The sequence below is a fragment of the Drosophila ficusphila genome, unplaced genomic scaffold (genome assembly GCF_018152265.1).
Source record: "Drosophila ficusphila isolate 14025-0441.05 unplaced genomic scaffold, ASM1815226v1 contig_197, whole genome shotgun sequence".
NCBI classification, from domain to species: domain Eukaryota; kingdom Metazoa; phylum Arthropoda; class Insecta; order Diptera; family Drosophilidae; genus Drosophila; species Drosophila ficusphila.
The window spans coordinates 5,879,707-5,897,183 of NW_025064091.1; the positions used below are offsets into that span (position 1 = coordinate 5,879,707).

General features: G+C 42.5%; 1 protein-coding gene across 1 annotated transcript; it reads left to right on the forward strand.

Moving 5' to 3' along the window:
- The first annotated feature begins 797 nt into the window (after positions 1-797).
- LOC108094418 (small G protein signaling modulator 1) lies at positions 798-16,297 on the forward strand. The gene is made up of 9 exons (XM_017194989.2): positions 798-1,385; positions 10,571-11,030; positions 11,393-11,612; positions 11,705-12,428; positions 12,927-13,280; positions 13,628-14,688; positions 15,073-15,377; positions 15,435-15,712; positions 15,767-16,297. Exons 1-9 carry the CDS (start codon positions 1,367-1,369, stop codon positions 15,853-15,855), a joined length of 3,510 nt encoding a protein of 1,169 aa, XP_017050478.1. The 5' UTR covers positions 798-1,366; the 3' UTR covers positions 15,856-16,297.
- The last annotated feature ends 1,180 nt before the right edge of the window (positions 16,298-17,477 follow it).

Consider the following 17,477-nt stretch of genomic DNA (forward strand, 5'->3'; position numbering starts at 1 on the left):
AAATCTTATATGTATATATTTTAATAGCAACTGTTAAGAACTTGCAAGGGATTTTCCTAATTTATAAATTTCATTTAATTAATTATATTTATTTATATTATAAATATACGAAAATCACATACTTTAATAACTGTTATTTTGAACCCAACTGTACACACGTGTGTATGTATGTGGGTGGCGCATGAAAGTGAGAGCGAGACGGACAAAGTGCGAAAAGCTTCCAAAACGAAAAGTAACGGGAAAGGTGCGATGCAGGGCGAAGGGGAAGGGGGCGGGGATGTAAGCTCCAATGTGTCATTGTTGTTGTTGCCGCCCTACATGTTGCCGCTGTAAATGTTGCTCCTGTTGTAACATCAGTGGTGGCAGGATTCTAGCGGGAAAAATATATCTTTGGCGGAAAAGTGAAGTGAAATTACTTTTATGAAATTCTTTGTTCAGGAAAACTGATTAAATCAAAATCTAACTAAACTAAGATTGAATAACTCAAAGTTTGCTTCCTTAAAAACTTAGGTTTTTTAACCAAAACATACATTTCTATAGTTTTTTAATACAATAAAATCGCTTAAAATTGATTGAAATAATTAAAAATATTTTTTCAAATATTTCATTTGATTTTACTTTAGAGCTAATGATTTTATTTAAATCATTTATTTAAAGCTAAGTCCTTCGCCTGCTTGCACTGATGTTGCATGATGCTCAGGCTCATGTTGCTGCCGCCGATGTTGCCGACGATTTGGCTTTCATTTCGATTTCAGTTTCAGTTTCCGCTTCAGTTTCGCTGCGGAGTTTGTCGCGAGAACACGTGGCACTCTGCCCGGGAAAAAGCCTGGAAAAACCTCCGACTTGCTGCCGAGTGTCTGGCCCTACTTGTTCTATTTTTTTTTTCTGGTTACTGAGTTGACAGAGTTTTCTGGTTAGCCAGCGTTCAGTTGGCCAGTGAGTCAGTGAGCTAGTGAGTCGTCCGATGGGCGAGCGGGAGGCCAAAGTCTTTGCCCCTCCTCCCCCTTCGGCGGGAAACAAATTATTTATAAAGGACAGCAACTAGTTGGGCAAAAGGAACACCCAAAGCGTGGAGCATTGAGCACTAAGTACTAAGCACTGAACAGCGTGGAAAGTGGGCAAAAGCAAAAGCGAGAAAAGCGAGAATAAGTTGAGGAAAACGCAGGCTGCCACAGGCGACACTTTGCTCTCTGCCAGCGTCGCTCTGCTGGCGTCGGCATACGCAAAACAAATACAAATTTTCGAAATACATTTTACGCGCGCGTGAAGAGGAGCGGAATTACGTTGGAAAAGCTTTGGGCAATCTCCGCGAGCCCCAAACACACGCCCACGCGCATCCACAACGGAGCGCTTCTTCTGCCGCGAAATGGTGCAAACCAGTGCAGGTAATAAAAGTGATCACCTCCCCCTTTTTACCCCCATCTCCCCCCTTCCCACTCCACCCAAAAACCACCGAAAACCATCCATCCGCAGCAGGGTGTATTTGGTACTATTTTCTTCTTTGCAGGCAGGTAGCTTAAACTTAAATTTTTCTATTTTGTTTAACTTTCTCATTTCCCTAAAAAATCCACATTGCTCCCTGAAAGAATTTTAAGATACAAAGTATGTAGGGAAAACACGGCGAATGAGTAATATAAACTTGAATTATTAAGCATGCGTTGTTTTCACCCCACAAAAGTACACAAATGTAAAAGTTGTAAGCACGGGCAATGGGGCGTATGGGTAATACGTATTAACATGTCTTAGTCTTCTTCTTGTGCTCGTGCTATACCTTAAAAAAGTAAACAGTGTCGAAAAGTTCATTTAATTATAATTACTGGAATGTGTGAAGCATATATGTATTTTGTGCGCTAAAAGGTTTGTTGGTAAAGTACTTGCTATTTAAAATATTAAAATCTGAGAAATATATTCCGATAAGCTACAGAATTATGGTTTTTACCTTTTTGTTCTTATTATGAACACTTTTTTTAAGTTTTGATGATGGGTTTGGGACAAACGCATTTTGAAGTACCAGGCGAACATAAAGCCATAGAAAGATGCTATTATACATAATTTAGTAACTAATTTATATATAAATTATACAAACTATAGTATAACTATTTCCTAGTTTATTTTTTTTTTAACCTTTAAGCATTTTGCTCGACACTCGTGATGATTTTCTTGTTTATATATAATACAAGATAAAACTCTTGTAGCATTTAGTGATACACCCTATTGTGGCAAGAGCACACGTGTGGCAGGCAGATAATTCCTGCATTCGGGCATCGCTATTCATATTTCATAATTTCGGAAGAGTTTCGTGACTTCGCCCGCTCGCAGCGGCTAAAGCGATGAAAGCGATGGAAAGCGGTGAAAAGCGGTGAAAGCTCCATGCAAATTTATACACATTTAATTTATTCCGGTGTGCAGGTTCTTGGGTGCACGTTCTTGGGTGGCAGGCGCATTTCCCGGTAATCCTTATCCCCGGCAATCAATGCAACGCAACTCGTTTTTCAGTCAAGGACACGCGAGTGTTGCACCGCCAGCTAATTTACCCTGCACCGCCTATCCGCCTATCCAACTATCCACCTATCCACTTTTCCACCTTTCTTTGCACAATTTATTATATCCGTGTGCCATTCGGATGAGCAGACTTTTATGAGGATGAAGCACTCGCATTGCTGCCACTGCTGCAAGTCCTCTCAATTCGATTAAAGCAACAGGCAACGCTGCTAAATTGCCTCTACAATTTTATTGTATAATTTAATTCGTTTTTACCACCTGCTGTTTGGCCAACAGTGGCTGGCTTTTGGCCCTGACTGTTGGCCTTTTGCTCGCGAGTGCTCCTCCACCATTCGCAGCATCTTTTATGGTTGATTCGGCTTAAAAACAAATTACAAGTGCTTCGAATTTAATGGAATTGAATGAGAAACTGAATTTTCTGTTGGGGACTCTGCAGGGTTTTGTTAATCAGAAGCAATAGACCTTTGCAACAAATTACATTAATTGCTATGAATATTAGAAATGGTTGTTTTATTCTCTAGGTTTTAAATAATATTTTGAAAACCATAAAATATAATTTAATATTTCTATTATTAATACTAATTATTTTTTTAAATGGTATACTTTTTAATAAAGCAAGGTATTATTTTTAAAGCTTAGGATTCTGGCACTGACTTATTTTCAATGTCGACTATTGCGTGTTTATCGTGTTGCCCGTTTAATATCGGAATCCACCGTGCCAGACAGACAACCCGTGGTTCTTTCCGGTCATTCTGCTCTCGGGATTCTCCGCTCCGTAGTCCGGAGTCCTGGGAGTCCTGGCAGATGGGAGTGCAGCGGGGGGGGCTGCTTGACTGAGACTCCGACTGAGACTGATGAACACGAAGGCGGCGGCGGGCGTAAAACTTTTATGAATGAACCTCGATTGGCCGCATCGATGTGGCGGCAGCGAAATGCGGCGATTCGAAGTGCGGCAGTCAAGGCGGGGGCGTTTGTTTATGTTTTAGCTTCGCCGGCCTTGCCACTGCCACTGCCACTTCCCACTTTCCGCATCCCACTTCCCACATCCCAGTTTCCACTTGCTGCTTGCCACATGCTACTCGCACCCACCTCGACCCACTCCGCGTTATTCCCGATGACGTGGCCGCTTGGCAAAGTTGATGATGATGATGTGGCAGTCATCAATTGCTCAATTATGGCATTAGCTAAAAGCCAAGAGCCGTGAGCTCTGAGCCGTGGACTCAAGGCGGCCTCGATGAGATTGACTTGCCAGAGTTCTAGCTCAATGTCAGCCATTGCGGCAAATCAGAGTGGACCGAAGTCTGTTACTTTAAAATGCAACTTACACATTAACAAGGGTGTTGAATAAAACAAAGAAGGCTTAGATTATATAATAAATTAAATAGTTTAATTTTATTTATATTTTTTTCTCCTGTTGCATTTTTAGAAGGGTGACTTGTGGATTTTAAAATAGTTGGTCCACCCCAAAGTACATACGACCGTGCACTTAACGCCCCGTTGACAGCAAAAGTAACAGAGGTCAAATGGAAAGCCCTGCGTGCGTGTGTGTGTGTGTATGTGTGTGTGGAAGTGTCAGTGCTCGTGCGTCTGTGTGGTACACGTGTGAGTAAAAGCACTGGCCACAAAGTATTGCCTACTTCTCAGCGCCTCAAAGGGGTATATTCGCACTTATTTAATTGGAGACATTTCTACTTCAAAATTAAATAATAAAATAAGCTAAATATAAGTAAAGTAATATAATTATAACAACTAATCTTAGGCGTTGATTTAAGCAAGCTTATTACTTTCATTAAGTGACAGTAAAGGGTACCAACGGTTCTATCACTTCACTTCAGTTTTTGCTGGCACGTTCCTCTGTCTTTCATGACAAAGCCATCAAAGTGTAAGCTTACTGTCAGCGGCAGAGTCGTTATCCTGACGTGCGTGTGTCTGCATGTCCTGCGTCCTGTCAGTGCCATTAATATTAAAGTCCATGCTGGTCTCCTTCAAAATTAAAATCCACTGTCTGGTCATCATTAATTTCGTGTCAGCCAGCGCTCAGCCACTCTCCTTTTTTATCAGTTCTTTTTTGAGCGAAAGCCCTAACAATTTGTCCAATGTCCTTTTTAAATTTTTCCCCCGAAAAGTTTCCGAGAAAATCTTCAAAGGCAAGCATTCCAGAGTGTCAGTCAAATGCCTTTAAAGGAAATCGCATTGTTTGGCAATTCCTTTTCGCACTGATAGTTGGATGGACAGCCGAAGGACATCAGATCGAAGTTGCTTTCAAAATGCCAAAGCTTATATTTCAGCTGAAAATGTCGCATCGCCAACTTGGGCAATTTCAAACTTTTCACCCTGACTTTGAGTTGGGTTGCAGTCACAGCTTCAAGAATTCAATACCAGAACGGCTTTCAATCAAATATCACCGAAATGCTTTCCACTTTGCCGAACATTTCTTGCAATCGAATCAGATTAATCGAGAGCCATGGGAAGTCGTGTGGGTAAAAAGCAAAAGCAAAAGCAAAAGGTCAGTGCATCAATCATGTGTCGCCCATTTGGCACACGATATATGTACGTAGATGTTTTGCCCTCTGACCTTTTGTGCAGTGCAGGGAGAACCCTGCACTTGATGCATTCGAAATGGGGAAATGGAATTGTTTTCCTCTGCCTAATTAAGCATTCCGTTGGCTCTGTGTTTGTTTGCCAGAGTTTTCCTGCTTATTTGAGCAGAAATTGCAACTGCCCCTCTATTTTGCTTCCCTTCCATGCGGAACTCACGCCGGATCCTTCGTCCTGCGTAAGCTGCTTAAATGCCTCGTGCACATTGCTTTGCATAGCACCCTCTGTGAAACGCCCACGGCGAAGGAAAGCTGCAAGTTTCTCCCAGCGCCAGCGAACAGAAGGAGAATTAGCGCAAAGTTCAGAGGTCAGAGGGTCGAAGGGTTAAAGGGCTGAAGGGTTGTCGGACGTTGGGCGCGTGAAAGGAAGCCCGGCGCATATAATTTTAATTGCAAAACCCAACAAATTGCATTTGCCTGCGGCGTGGGCGAGCGACTGCAGCTCTTTGGGAAAAGCGCCGCGACTTAACTGCAAAAAAATCCCACCTCTGGTATTTTCATAAGCGGCAAAACCACACAGATTTCCCGGCGTTCTCTCCACTCCCCTGGAATATCCTCATCTACCTCCGATTTTCACAGCATTCAAAGCTCTTTTGAAAAGGAGGAATGTCAAGCATTCCGTGATTTCCTTTCAATTTTTTCTTTTTTAGATTACCATTATATGTACATCTTCTAGTTTCATAGAACTCATTTGCAGTTTTTGAATTCATTAGTTTGTTTCTTTGTTTATGGTTATGGCTTGTTAAATTATGTTTTTTTTTTTAACGTTAATATTGAGGGTTTGGTGTTGTTGATGAAAGCTTAGTATTTAAGCTTATAACTTTCCATGTGAAAATGCCGTTTTCTCAGCGAATACTGAAGGACACTCAGGATTAAATTCTTGCCCGATTCCATTCAATTAGCACTCTGCCTTTAAGTTCGATTTCATCTTGGGTTGGAGTGCGGTCTACTTAAATGCGAACAGCGGCACTTAATGCAGTTTGCGTGTTGGGGCCAACATATACAATATGTACAATACATTAGACTGTAATTAATGTCGCAGTTTCTCCCCATGCCCACATACTACACACCATACTCTCCCACATATATACTCGTATTTATTTAGTTATCTGTTTATGCGGGTGTTTCGACATTCTCTGTGCGATAGCGAGCCCCAAAAACACGCAAAACAACCAAAAAACCAAATGAATTGAAAGCAAAGCCACCACAATATCACGCACCACGAAAAAAAGGAACAACAGATGGAGAAGCGATACGATGTCGTATAATAAACCAATAACTCAAGGAAAAGGTTCTTAGAAAGAATTTCATATGAAATGATTATAACATATATAAGATTTTTAATTTTCAGGAAAGGTACAAGAAATGACAATATAAATAAAAATTCCTTGCTCATGTTTTACCTTATTTTGTCAGTGTAGTTTTCCCATACGTTCGAGTGTTTTTGAGCCTCATTTTGTTGCAGACTCTCAACTTTGTCGGCATGCCATTGCCATTGCCTTTTGTCCAATTAAGCCTTCATCTTAATTCTACAAACATAGTTGTCAGTTTGATAGCATCTCAAGTCGTTATTTTCGTTTGCCCAAATGTGCCTAGATTTTGATTTTAGATTAAAAGGCTTGTTCGTTGTTCGAAATAAACTGCAAATAAAGTTTCCAAGAGCTCCCATTTTTTCAACCTTTAAACTTTGCTATAAACTTCTATATATTCCTTTTCAAAACAACTTTGTAGATGGCTTTGGGAAGTAGCAATTTAAGCAGAAAAAAAGGTTATAAAAGAATCCTCTTAAATAGTCGTAACTCTTTGTAAATGCCACAAAAATGGCTGAGGGCATAAACCGAAACCGAAATTAAACGAAACCCGCGCATTTAAGGAAAGCCCTGCAACTTCTATATCCGAGTCCGCATCTAAATAAAAAATATATATCGAGCAGCAGGATGAAAAAGGTGCGGACCAGCGAGCAGCAAAAGATTTTGGTGTGATGAAAATAGAAACGTTTTATTTAAAATGCTGACGGCTACGAATAGCCAACCACATCCCATCCCAAATCCCATTCTATTTTCCTTGGTTTTCCCCCGGCTTTTCCCACCTCTTCTCCCTTTAATTAAGGCTCAACTTTGGGTGTGTGTGTGCTTGTATGTGTGTGTTGCCCAAAATGGTTATTGAGCCTGTTTAAGCCATCAATTGCCATTTGGTGGGCCAAATGAATTTACGATTACAGGAAGAGAAGACTTTCTTCCATGAACGAAGGACCGGCCAATCGCCTCTTCTTCCCTCCCACCTTCCCCCCTCGGTTTTCCACCGCCTGCTCTGTTTTCCCGTCGTGTTTCCTGAACTTGGCAGAAACTGAAATTAATTTTCACTGCGGCGTATTTCGCTCTTGATTGTTCTGGGGATAATTGATAAAGTTTCTTCTAGAGCTTCTGGATTCTGTTGCTCGCGAGTTTCCATTTAATTTGCCAGGGGACTCTAAAGCGAGTTTTGTGGGTTTGGCTTCCTCGAGGATTTTGGCTTTCGCCTTCGCATTCGCCTGCCCGATTGATTGATTACCCATACGCCAGGTGGGCCGTCGAAAATGAAGCTATTTTCGGTGGCCAAAGCTGGTTAAAAGTGAATCAAGGGATAATGTAAGGTACATTAAATGTCACCAGTTAATTTGCTCAGATACGCAATCTTTAATTTATTTCGTATTTATTTGGTATAAAGAGCAAGAGCGGTGGATAATGAGCAAATTTTACTGTTGCCGGGAGCTTTAAAGATTGCTTTTTATGGCTGGCTTCCACCTTTTGTTGTGTGTGTGTGTGTGTGTGTGTGTGTGTGTGTTTATGTGCTTGTGTGTGTATTGACCTACAGCATCTCCCGGTGGAATAATCGCTGGCCAGGACCAAGAGCATCAAGCTCATCAAGGTCACTGCGGAGGTGACCCGCTCATCCCCCTTCTTACCGCCCACTTGCTATTGATGAAGCTGCTCCGGCTGGCCAATCCCAAAGGGTTTCCATCCAAGTTCGTGGCCAGCGCCAAAGTCAATAAAGCTGGTCACTACAGCAAAGAGAAAGCAACTTTATTCAGTGGGAAACGTATAGCTTAAAAGGCTTCTTCTTTGCGATGTTAATTAGAAAACAGAAAACATTTTCTATGGCATTTGTAAATTGTAATTTTAAAATTGTTATTACTCAGTGGTATTTCTTTCTGTTAGAAAAAAAACAATATGTATTTCTCTATTTGCATTTTTAATACAAATAAATAAATAGTTGTAGCTTAATTTGTTTTACCCTACATTTTGTATATGCACAAATGTACTGCACAATTATCCAAGTATCGTTCATTATTTACCCTCAACAAAGGCCAGGCAAACGAATAAACAAATCAGCAAAAAGCAAACAGCAAATAGCGAACTTTCTACACTTTCTCGCCAGCATATTTGCATTTTGTTGGCCGTCGGATGGAACAAAGTTATTAAAACTTGTTGCCAAGGCTGCCGAGCTGTGACCATTTAAATGCTAATTACATGCGATGGATGAAGGGAGTGCGCGGCAGTGGGGGAAACTAACAACAAGTGTCAAATGCAAAATGAAAATGCTGCAACAAAAGGCAGCAATTAAAATGGGGCAACCTTTTGCTGCCACCCATCTCGCTAGCCGTTGCTCCTCCTCCGCCAAAGTGGAACCCCCCCTTAACCCCCAACCTCCAATACCAATCCCCACCCCCCCCCTCTTCAAGGACACGGCCTGGCGACAACGCGGTCGGCGTTCCAGACAGTCGGCACTTTGTTGTCGCCACAGCCCCACTGCTCCACCCACCAGTCCATTCAGTCCATTCAGTCCATCCAGTCCATCCCCACATCCACATCGCCACATCCCCACATCCCCACTTCCACATCCACATCCACATTGAGCACATAATGAACTCCGTGGCTCCGTGGGCGGTGGCCATCGAGTTGCCAGTGGGAAGTGCATCCGGGAAACCCCAAAACCAATATCCATTTGGCAATTGATTTGATAGAAAATTGATGAAGCTTTTTACGATCCCAAATGAGGCTATACGGAATATATTACATATTCCTGACCCGCTTTTTTCCAAACCAAATGCATTTGCTTTTGCAAACAAAGAAAAACGTGTAATACTGTAAAACAAATTACTGAGATTGCTCAAATTTACATTATATTAAATTTCTTTTTAAAGGTTTTTCTTCCACAAAAGATAAGATATATTAATATATAGAGACACCACTTTCTAATGACAAAATCCCAATCAGAAGTAGAATTGAACCCCTAGAATTTCTAATTACACGCATTCCATGTCCAGATCGTATATTCCTTTTATTTATGGCCTTGTTTTGTGGCCTGTCCATTGGATTTGCCACTCGATCTGCATGTATTTCCATTTCGCAACGACAATTACTCATCATCCATCATCCGAATGGATCTGCGAGTGTATCCGCAATTGTACTGTACTGTACGTTTGTATTTTGTATTTTGTATCTGGGCAAAGCAACCCACGGATACGAATACCCCTAGCTGTCGCTCCAAATGGAAAACAATTAATGAAAATGAAATTATACGTGGCCGGAGGACATCATGAGTTTTGAGTGCAAATGCCATTAGCATTTCAGTTGGGGCGAGAGGAGGATTTCGCAGAGCGACGGGCGACACATGTTGGACTTATTGAATTTCAGACTGCAGAACGACCAGGATATACAGCAAATTCAGGGCACACAGGACTCACAGGACTAACAGGATATATATTTGGTGCGGGAGGGGGTCAATGTTTACTGGGCGTTGGCACTGTGATTTCCTTTTAAGACCCGGCGGGGTTTACTTTCCCTGCGATTCCCTGCTTGGCAAAAAGTAATGCCGGGGGTTTGTCAAACATCACTATTATTTATATTCATTAAAATTACAAGTGTTACGCAACAATCAAGTTTACACGTCAAGGAAATTGGTTTAGAAAGTCCAAAAATAAGATGGTTTCGACTTTTTGGGGTTTACTTTTAAATTTTATTATCCATAAATTAAAATTCTTAGCTACTTCTTAGCTTCTTTACAAGCAAAAGAAGTTCAACGTATAGAAACGTTTTTCTTATCTATTTTTTTTTATATTTGGGGGTTGCTTTGTATAAAAAAGTTACTACGCATTGATTGACTATCACTCACCGATGACCTTTATGAAAAAAGTGATAAGATAATTTTATCAGTGCTATTAAATGTATCTACATTTTTATGATGGCAGTGATAAACTTTTTGCGACACATTTTTGACATGTTTTATGGCTTATCATTTGATTTGAAAAATGGTTACGAAAATTTGGAGATGCCTTGGCAAAATTAAAAAGAAAATTATTGAATTAAAAGAAAAAATCAATCATTGTTGGGTTTGTGAAAGCATAAGAAAAATCCTGAAAAAATACTTTACTTAGGAATTAGTTATTTAATATGTACTCATTATCTCCTTACCACGTTCTTGTTCTCCAGATGGCTCCGACTTCAAGGAGCGGCTGATAGCCAGCGTGAAGAAGGAGGTGAAGCAGCTGATGGAGGAGGCGGTGACCAAGAAGTACGTCCACGAGGAGAGCAGCTCGGTGACCTCGCTCTGCGGCGCCGTGGAGGCCTGCTTGAGCCAGGGACTCCGGCGAAGGGCCCTGGGCTTGTTTAAGACCTCCTCGACGACGGCCCTGCTGCACAAAATCGCCAAGAGCTGTCCGGAGGCGGAGCACATCAGCAAGATGGTGCAGGAGATCGAGGCGAGCGATCCCAGCAAGCGATCCTCCAGCAGCAGCGACAGCTTCCAGCGACCGCCGATGCTGAAGAAGAGCAGCAGCAACTCGATGTCCGGCGGCACCAATGCGGGGGCCACCTCCTCCTCCACCGCCTCCGCCTCCGCCTCCATCAGCGTGAGTGCGAGCAACTCCAGCATGTCGCTGGCCAGCATGAAGTGAGTTATTCGATTTGCCATTAGTTACAATTTTAAATTAGTTTTATATATAAAAAAAAAAAGTGTAAAATTATACATTAACAACCAACCTTTGTTTTCATAGTCTGAAATTTTGTTATTTTATTTGTTTTATTTCTATATTAACGTTACCTTACTCACTCATAAAATATTCTTTAATTTTTATTAAGTTATTTGTGGATTCGGTTGGCTCTCTACGAGAAGGGACTCGCCAAAATCATTGAGTTATTGGATTTGTCCTTACTTAATACATATTTCTATAATATTTTTAAATTGTAAAATTAGATATGACTTCAACTTGAATAATTATTATTATTTTTGTATATTTCTTTAATGCTCTTTAGATATTTGTGGATTCGGTTGGCGCTCTACGAGAAGCGACTCACCAAAATCATTGAGTATCTGGTGAGCAATGCCAGCAGCTTCTACGACCGGGACTCCCTGGTGTCCGATCCGGACTATGGATCCATTTTGAGCTCCTTGCTGGTGGGTCCTTGTGCTCTGGAGTTCACGAGGGCCAAGACAGCCGATCACTATTGGACCGATCCGCATGCCGATGAACTGGTGAGAGGAAATATAAATAAATAAAAATAATCAACTTTGAACTTAAATTACCCATCATATAAATGATGTGATTTTCTCCCTCCAAAAACCAGGTACAACGCCACCGGATCAGCTCGTGCCGTCGCTCCTCGTCGACCTGCTCCCGCCCGGCGATCATCAACTTCAAGCGGAGCTTGAACACGAGCTCCGACGAGGCGAGCAGCGGGTCCTTCAAGTCCATTGCCTCGGCGAGCGTGGCCAAGGACTACGTGGAGTCGCTGCATCAGAATGCGAAGGCCACTCTCCTCTACGGGAAGAACAACGTGCAGGTGCTGCCGAAGGATGTGGCCGAACCGATGCCGGGATACCTCAGCCTGCACCAGCACATCCAGACGCTGACGATCAAGTGGACGCCCAACCAGCTGATGAATGGCTACAACGACGGCGACGAGGCGGAGGACATCGACAAGGACGCCTTCTGGGCCTATGCCCTCAATATTAATGTGGACGAGATCGTCTATGTGCATTGTCACCAGAGTCGCGGCGAAGACAGCGGCGGCACTGTGATCCTGGTGGGTCAGGATGGCGTCCAGAGGCCGCCGATTCACTTTCCCGAAGGCGGACACATGCAGCAGTTCCTCAGCTGCCTGGAGACGGGCCTCCTGCCACATGGCCAGCTGGATCCGCCTCTCTGGTCGCAGCGGGGCATCGGCAAGATGTTCCTCTGGCCACGGAGCATGCGGCGCCGCATCCTGCCCTCCGTCATGGAGTCCGTCGACGAGACGCCCATCGACTACGTCTTCCGCATCGTCAGCAAAAGTCGCCACGAGGAGTTCGGTGGGTGGCGCATGCACTTCTTCTTATAAAAACCTTTTCAAAAAAATACATATAGTTAAATAGAAAACATGCAAAACATTGATAGAGTTAAAAGCTTTTTGAAAAAAAACAAATATACGGTTTAATATTTGTTTTCTCCCACAAATGTTTGTCGTGCAAAAATAATACTTTTTATGGCAAATACCAACGTAAATATGTTTTTGCTATATTAATTTGTTTTTATTAATTGTTTGCTTATTGTTTGTTTATCTTGCGTAAATAACAAATTTTGTAGAGGTTTTTTTGTTTAAAAACAAACACTTAATATGTTTGTTTGAAAGGTTTGTAAGCCTTTACATGTTTTTACACAATTAAGAGACCTGAATTTTAATTAAGCTCACTTTGAATTTTATTGAATATTACAAGTATTATCCCACAAATTCGATTTACCCCTTTAACATGCTCAAATATACTTAAAAAATTATTACATTTTTAAATATCCCTCTTGATAATTTGCAGCTGCCACCCATTCGATCCTGGACTTTGTGAGGAGCACTCCGCGGCGGGCGCAACTGAGCAGCTGCTCCACCACCGGCAGCAGCGACTGCTCCAACAAGAGCCTCTCCATCGACCAGTTCCAGTTGGAGTCGCCGATGCTCCTCCAGCAGCAGCAGCAGCAGCAACAGCAGCAACAACAGCAGCAGCAACAGCAATTGCTCCAGGCACAAAGCACCAGCATCGAAATGGTCTGCTCCACGATGCGGAGGCAGATCATCTCGAGGGCATTTTACGGATGGCTGGCCTACTGCCGCCACCTCTCCACGGTGCGCACCCACCTGTCCGGATTGGTTCACGGCAGGATTACGCCGGAGAGTAAGTTGATGGCACTATCTTGCAATTCGTTTACTGTATTTTGAGGTAACCCAATTAGAAAAGGTTAGATGAGTTATCTCTGAAGCAATTTTCCTCGGATTGAAATGTTGTTTAACAAAATATTATCTAAAAGTTGGTGGTAAATTTAAATACCATTTTTTAAAATAATATTATTTAGTTTTTCAGTTTGATATGTGATATAATTTATGGGGTTGCTAATTGAGTAAATATTCTCGATATTATCTAGTAAATACTGTTTTCGGTTATTTTAAATAAGTCTTATATACTTGTAGCAAACTTAAATATTTATTTATATGTTTTTGTATCCCTTATCCTTTTGCCCGCAGTGAAAGCCGACGAGGAGGGTCTGACCAAGGAGCGCTGGGAGCTCTTGAACGTGGATGGTGTTCTGGAGAACGCGACGGAGTTCTACCGCCTGGCTTACTTCGGTGGCGTGCATCCCGACCTGCGCAAGGATGTGTGGCCCTATCTCCTGGGACACTATGCCTTCGGCTCCACCAGCGAAGAGAGGAGGAAGCAGGACGAGACCTGCAAGCACTACTACGAGACGACGATGAGCGAGTGGCTGGCGGTGGACGCCATTGTGCAGCAGCGGGAGAAGGAGAAGACCGCCCGGGCGGTGGCCAAGCTGAGTTCCGGCAGCAATTCCGGGAACGAGAAGACCGTGCGGGCAGCGGATCTCGAGCTGGAGAACGAGGTGTTCGAGGACATCTCGGATATATCCGATCCCGGTGATCTGGAGTTCGATGAGCAGCAGCAGCAGCAGCAGGCGGAGTCTTCGGTGAGCGGCAATCACCTGAGTGTGAAACCCATTCCGAGGGCCATGAAAACCAGCACGGACTCGGGTCACGTGGACGAGGGCGATAACTTCAATGAGCTGGACGAACAGGAGGAGGAGGAGGCGGAGCAGGAGAAGCCAAAGGATCAGCAGGATCCGTCTCGCAGTCAGGAGACCGAGGAGGAGGAGCGAAAGCTGGAGGATCAGCTCAATCCGCAGCCGAGTTGCTCCACCTCGACGGCCTCCTCCTACGAAACAGTGGGTCCTGGTGGTGGAAACCAGCAGCCAACCAGCGACACACGAAGTGTCCTCAGTCCGGAGTACCTGAGCGCCGACGATCTCCAGTTGCCGGAGGACGAGGATGCAGTGAAGCCCCAGACGCAGCAGACACAGCAGACGGCGGCCGTCATCATAACGAAGGCCTCCGTGGACATAACCCACTGGGAAAGGAGTCCCAAGGCGGAGGAGGGCGGACGAATGTCGCCAGTTGGCGAACAGGCTGGGGAAGCAACAGCAGGTGGAGCAGGAGGAGGTCCCAGTCTGGACGCTCTGCAGCAGCCGAAGTCCGCCTGCGCTTCGCCAGCCAGCTCCAATGGAGGTGTCTACAGCGTGAGTAGATCAGATATATTTTATAGATATTTTTGTATAATTTTTGAGCGAGTTCCCAAAATTAAATAAATTAAAATAAAAATTCAATTTGAAAGATGGTGCAACTAGGCGTATACGTAATTAAGTATACGATTTTTGTAAATAATTTATTAGGGTATAGAGTATTTGTTATAACCCTTGAAATTTTTGTATAGTGTATAGTGTGAGAAGCTAAGTTGTATGGCATTGTTTATTGGGGAATTTAAAGAACCTACTATAATTGAAAGACTGAATTGGAAGGTGGTGCAACTGGACGTATACATAATTAAGTATACGTTTTGCATCATATATTTTTTAGGTATTTATACGTCATTTAGTAATCGCCCAAATCATTTTACTTCACAGAGCGAACTCCTCGAGCAGTTCGGCTTGAATCTGCATCGGATCGAGAAGGACGTGCAGCGGTGCGACAGGAACTACTGGTACTTCGCCAACGAGAACCTGGACAAGCTGCGCAACGTGATCTCGACGTACGTGTGGGAGCACCTGGACGTGGGCTACATGCAGGGCATGTGCGACCTGGTGGCCCCGCTCCTGGTCATCTTCGACGACGAGTCGCTCAGCTACAGCTGCTTCTGCAAGCTCATGGAGCGCATGATCGAGAACTTCCCCAGCGGAGGAGCCATGGACATGCACTTTGCCAACATGAGGTATGAATATATATATTTATATATATCAGTGTATCTAATCCATGAATCCCTCTTCAGATCCCTCATACAGATACTCGACTCGGAGATGTACGACCTGATGGACTCGAATGGGGACTACACGCACTTCTACTTCTGCTACAGGTGGTTCCTGCTCGACTTCAAGAGGGAGCTCGTCTACGACGACGTCTTCGCCACCTGGGAGGTGATCTGGGCCGCCAAGCACATCGCCTCCGGCCACTTCGTCCTCTTCCTGGCATTGGCCCTGCTGGAGACCTACCGCGACATCATCCTCTCCAACAGCATGGACTTCACCGACGTCATCAAGTTCTTTAATGGTAAGTATTCATAATTATTATAATAATACATATTTAAATATAATTTTCATTTAGAAATGGCCGAGCGCCACAATGCCCAATCGGTGCTCCAGTTGGCCAGAAGTCTGGTCCTCCAGCTGCAGATGATCATCGAGAACAAGTAGAGGAATTATATAGAGCGTTAATTCAGATCGTAGCGTAGTTCAGTGAAAATTTCGTTTGCCAAAGATAGCAGAAAATCCAATTAGAAACCAAAGCGAAATGGCGGATTAAAGTAGCAAACAATAAGTGTGTGTCGATCGATGTCTTCGCTATAAAGAAAAGTATTTAACCTAGATTTGTATGCCACCCGAAAACACTAAGAAAACACCTGTAACTGTAATCCTAATGGTAATCCTAATGTATTTCTATGTCTACATAAGCTCTTCCTAAAAAACTCTTCGCGCATATCCCCAAAAAATAGAGGAAACCAGAAAACAGGGGCAGCTAATGCAAAAGACTCTCAACAAAAGATTGAAATCTTATATACGAAATCCTTATACAACTGTATAGAAATCTGTTTTACACACTTTGCACTCGAAAAAAACTTGTTTTTAGTGGGCTTTATATAAAGAGAACACATATTATATAGAATTAATCAGGAGAGTGCAATGAAATTATCACGTATATATCAACTTATCAAAATATACACAAAAAGTGCGTTTTGGCAGTTGTTTCAGATTTTATTTATTCGCTTTTGTGAGTAGTTAGTTCATTTAACACCTTTTGTTGTTATAGAATGATTCATTCTTTAATTCAAGAGTATTTAATATCAATTAATCAAACAGATAATATCTTGTTTTGATCTGAGGCAACTGCATTGGCACGATAAATATATAAAAAAAAAACAAAAAGTACACATAATCAAGAAGAATTTGAAAATATGTTCTGATCCGAAACTAACCCGACTTCCAACTAAACCAAAGGCAACAAAAACTCTGTACCAGCGAACAAATATCCAATTGTGTGTAACAATCAAGGCAACAATAAGTCAACTACCCTTAAAAGAAGCCCCTAATCACGGCATATAGTCGGATCTTGTGTGTCTAGTATCTACATATTATATATGTATAAGCATATACATATAAGCTGCCAAGCCAAACCGAGTTCCATTCTAATTTGATTGCGTTTTATTTTTATATAAATATATTTACAAAGCAAAGTCAATGTACGTATATGCATCTATTTTCCCCACTGTGTGATCTCTCTTCTACACCGAGTATAAATGTTGTGGATTATCTTTATACCTTAATTATACTCTTTGTAAATGTACCTTTCCCCGGACAAACAAGAGGTAGACGATACCTCGGCTCCACTTTATCTCAATTACAAATACGACTACATATATATATATATATACACCCACACTATATGAATATGAATATATATATAGTATAAATGTATACAAGTACAAAGCAAATGACGTCGGTATGTTTGAAATGGAATCAATAAATAACACAAATACGATATATATACCAAATCATAACTGGAGTTTCCGTAGCGGTTGGAAAGATATCATGGATCGTACGTTAAGTCCCGATCCGTCAGCTGATCGATACGTATAACCTGTTGCCACCGAATTAAGAGTAAACAATCTTTCCTTATCTGGCGATAAGACGGACCTTCCTTTGAGTTTCTATTTCTGGCCACTCGTAGTTGCCACTGGCCAACAACTCGATTGATTATTTGGCAAATTGGCACGGGGATGAATGAAACGCAGCTGCACTCAAAGAAATCTAACTAAAGA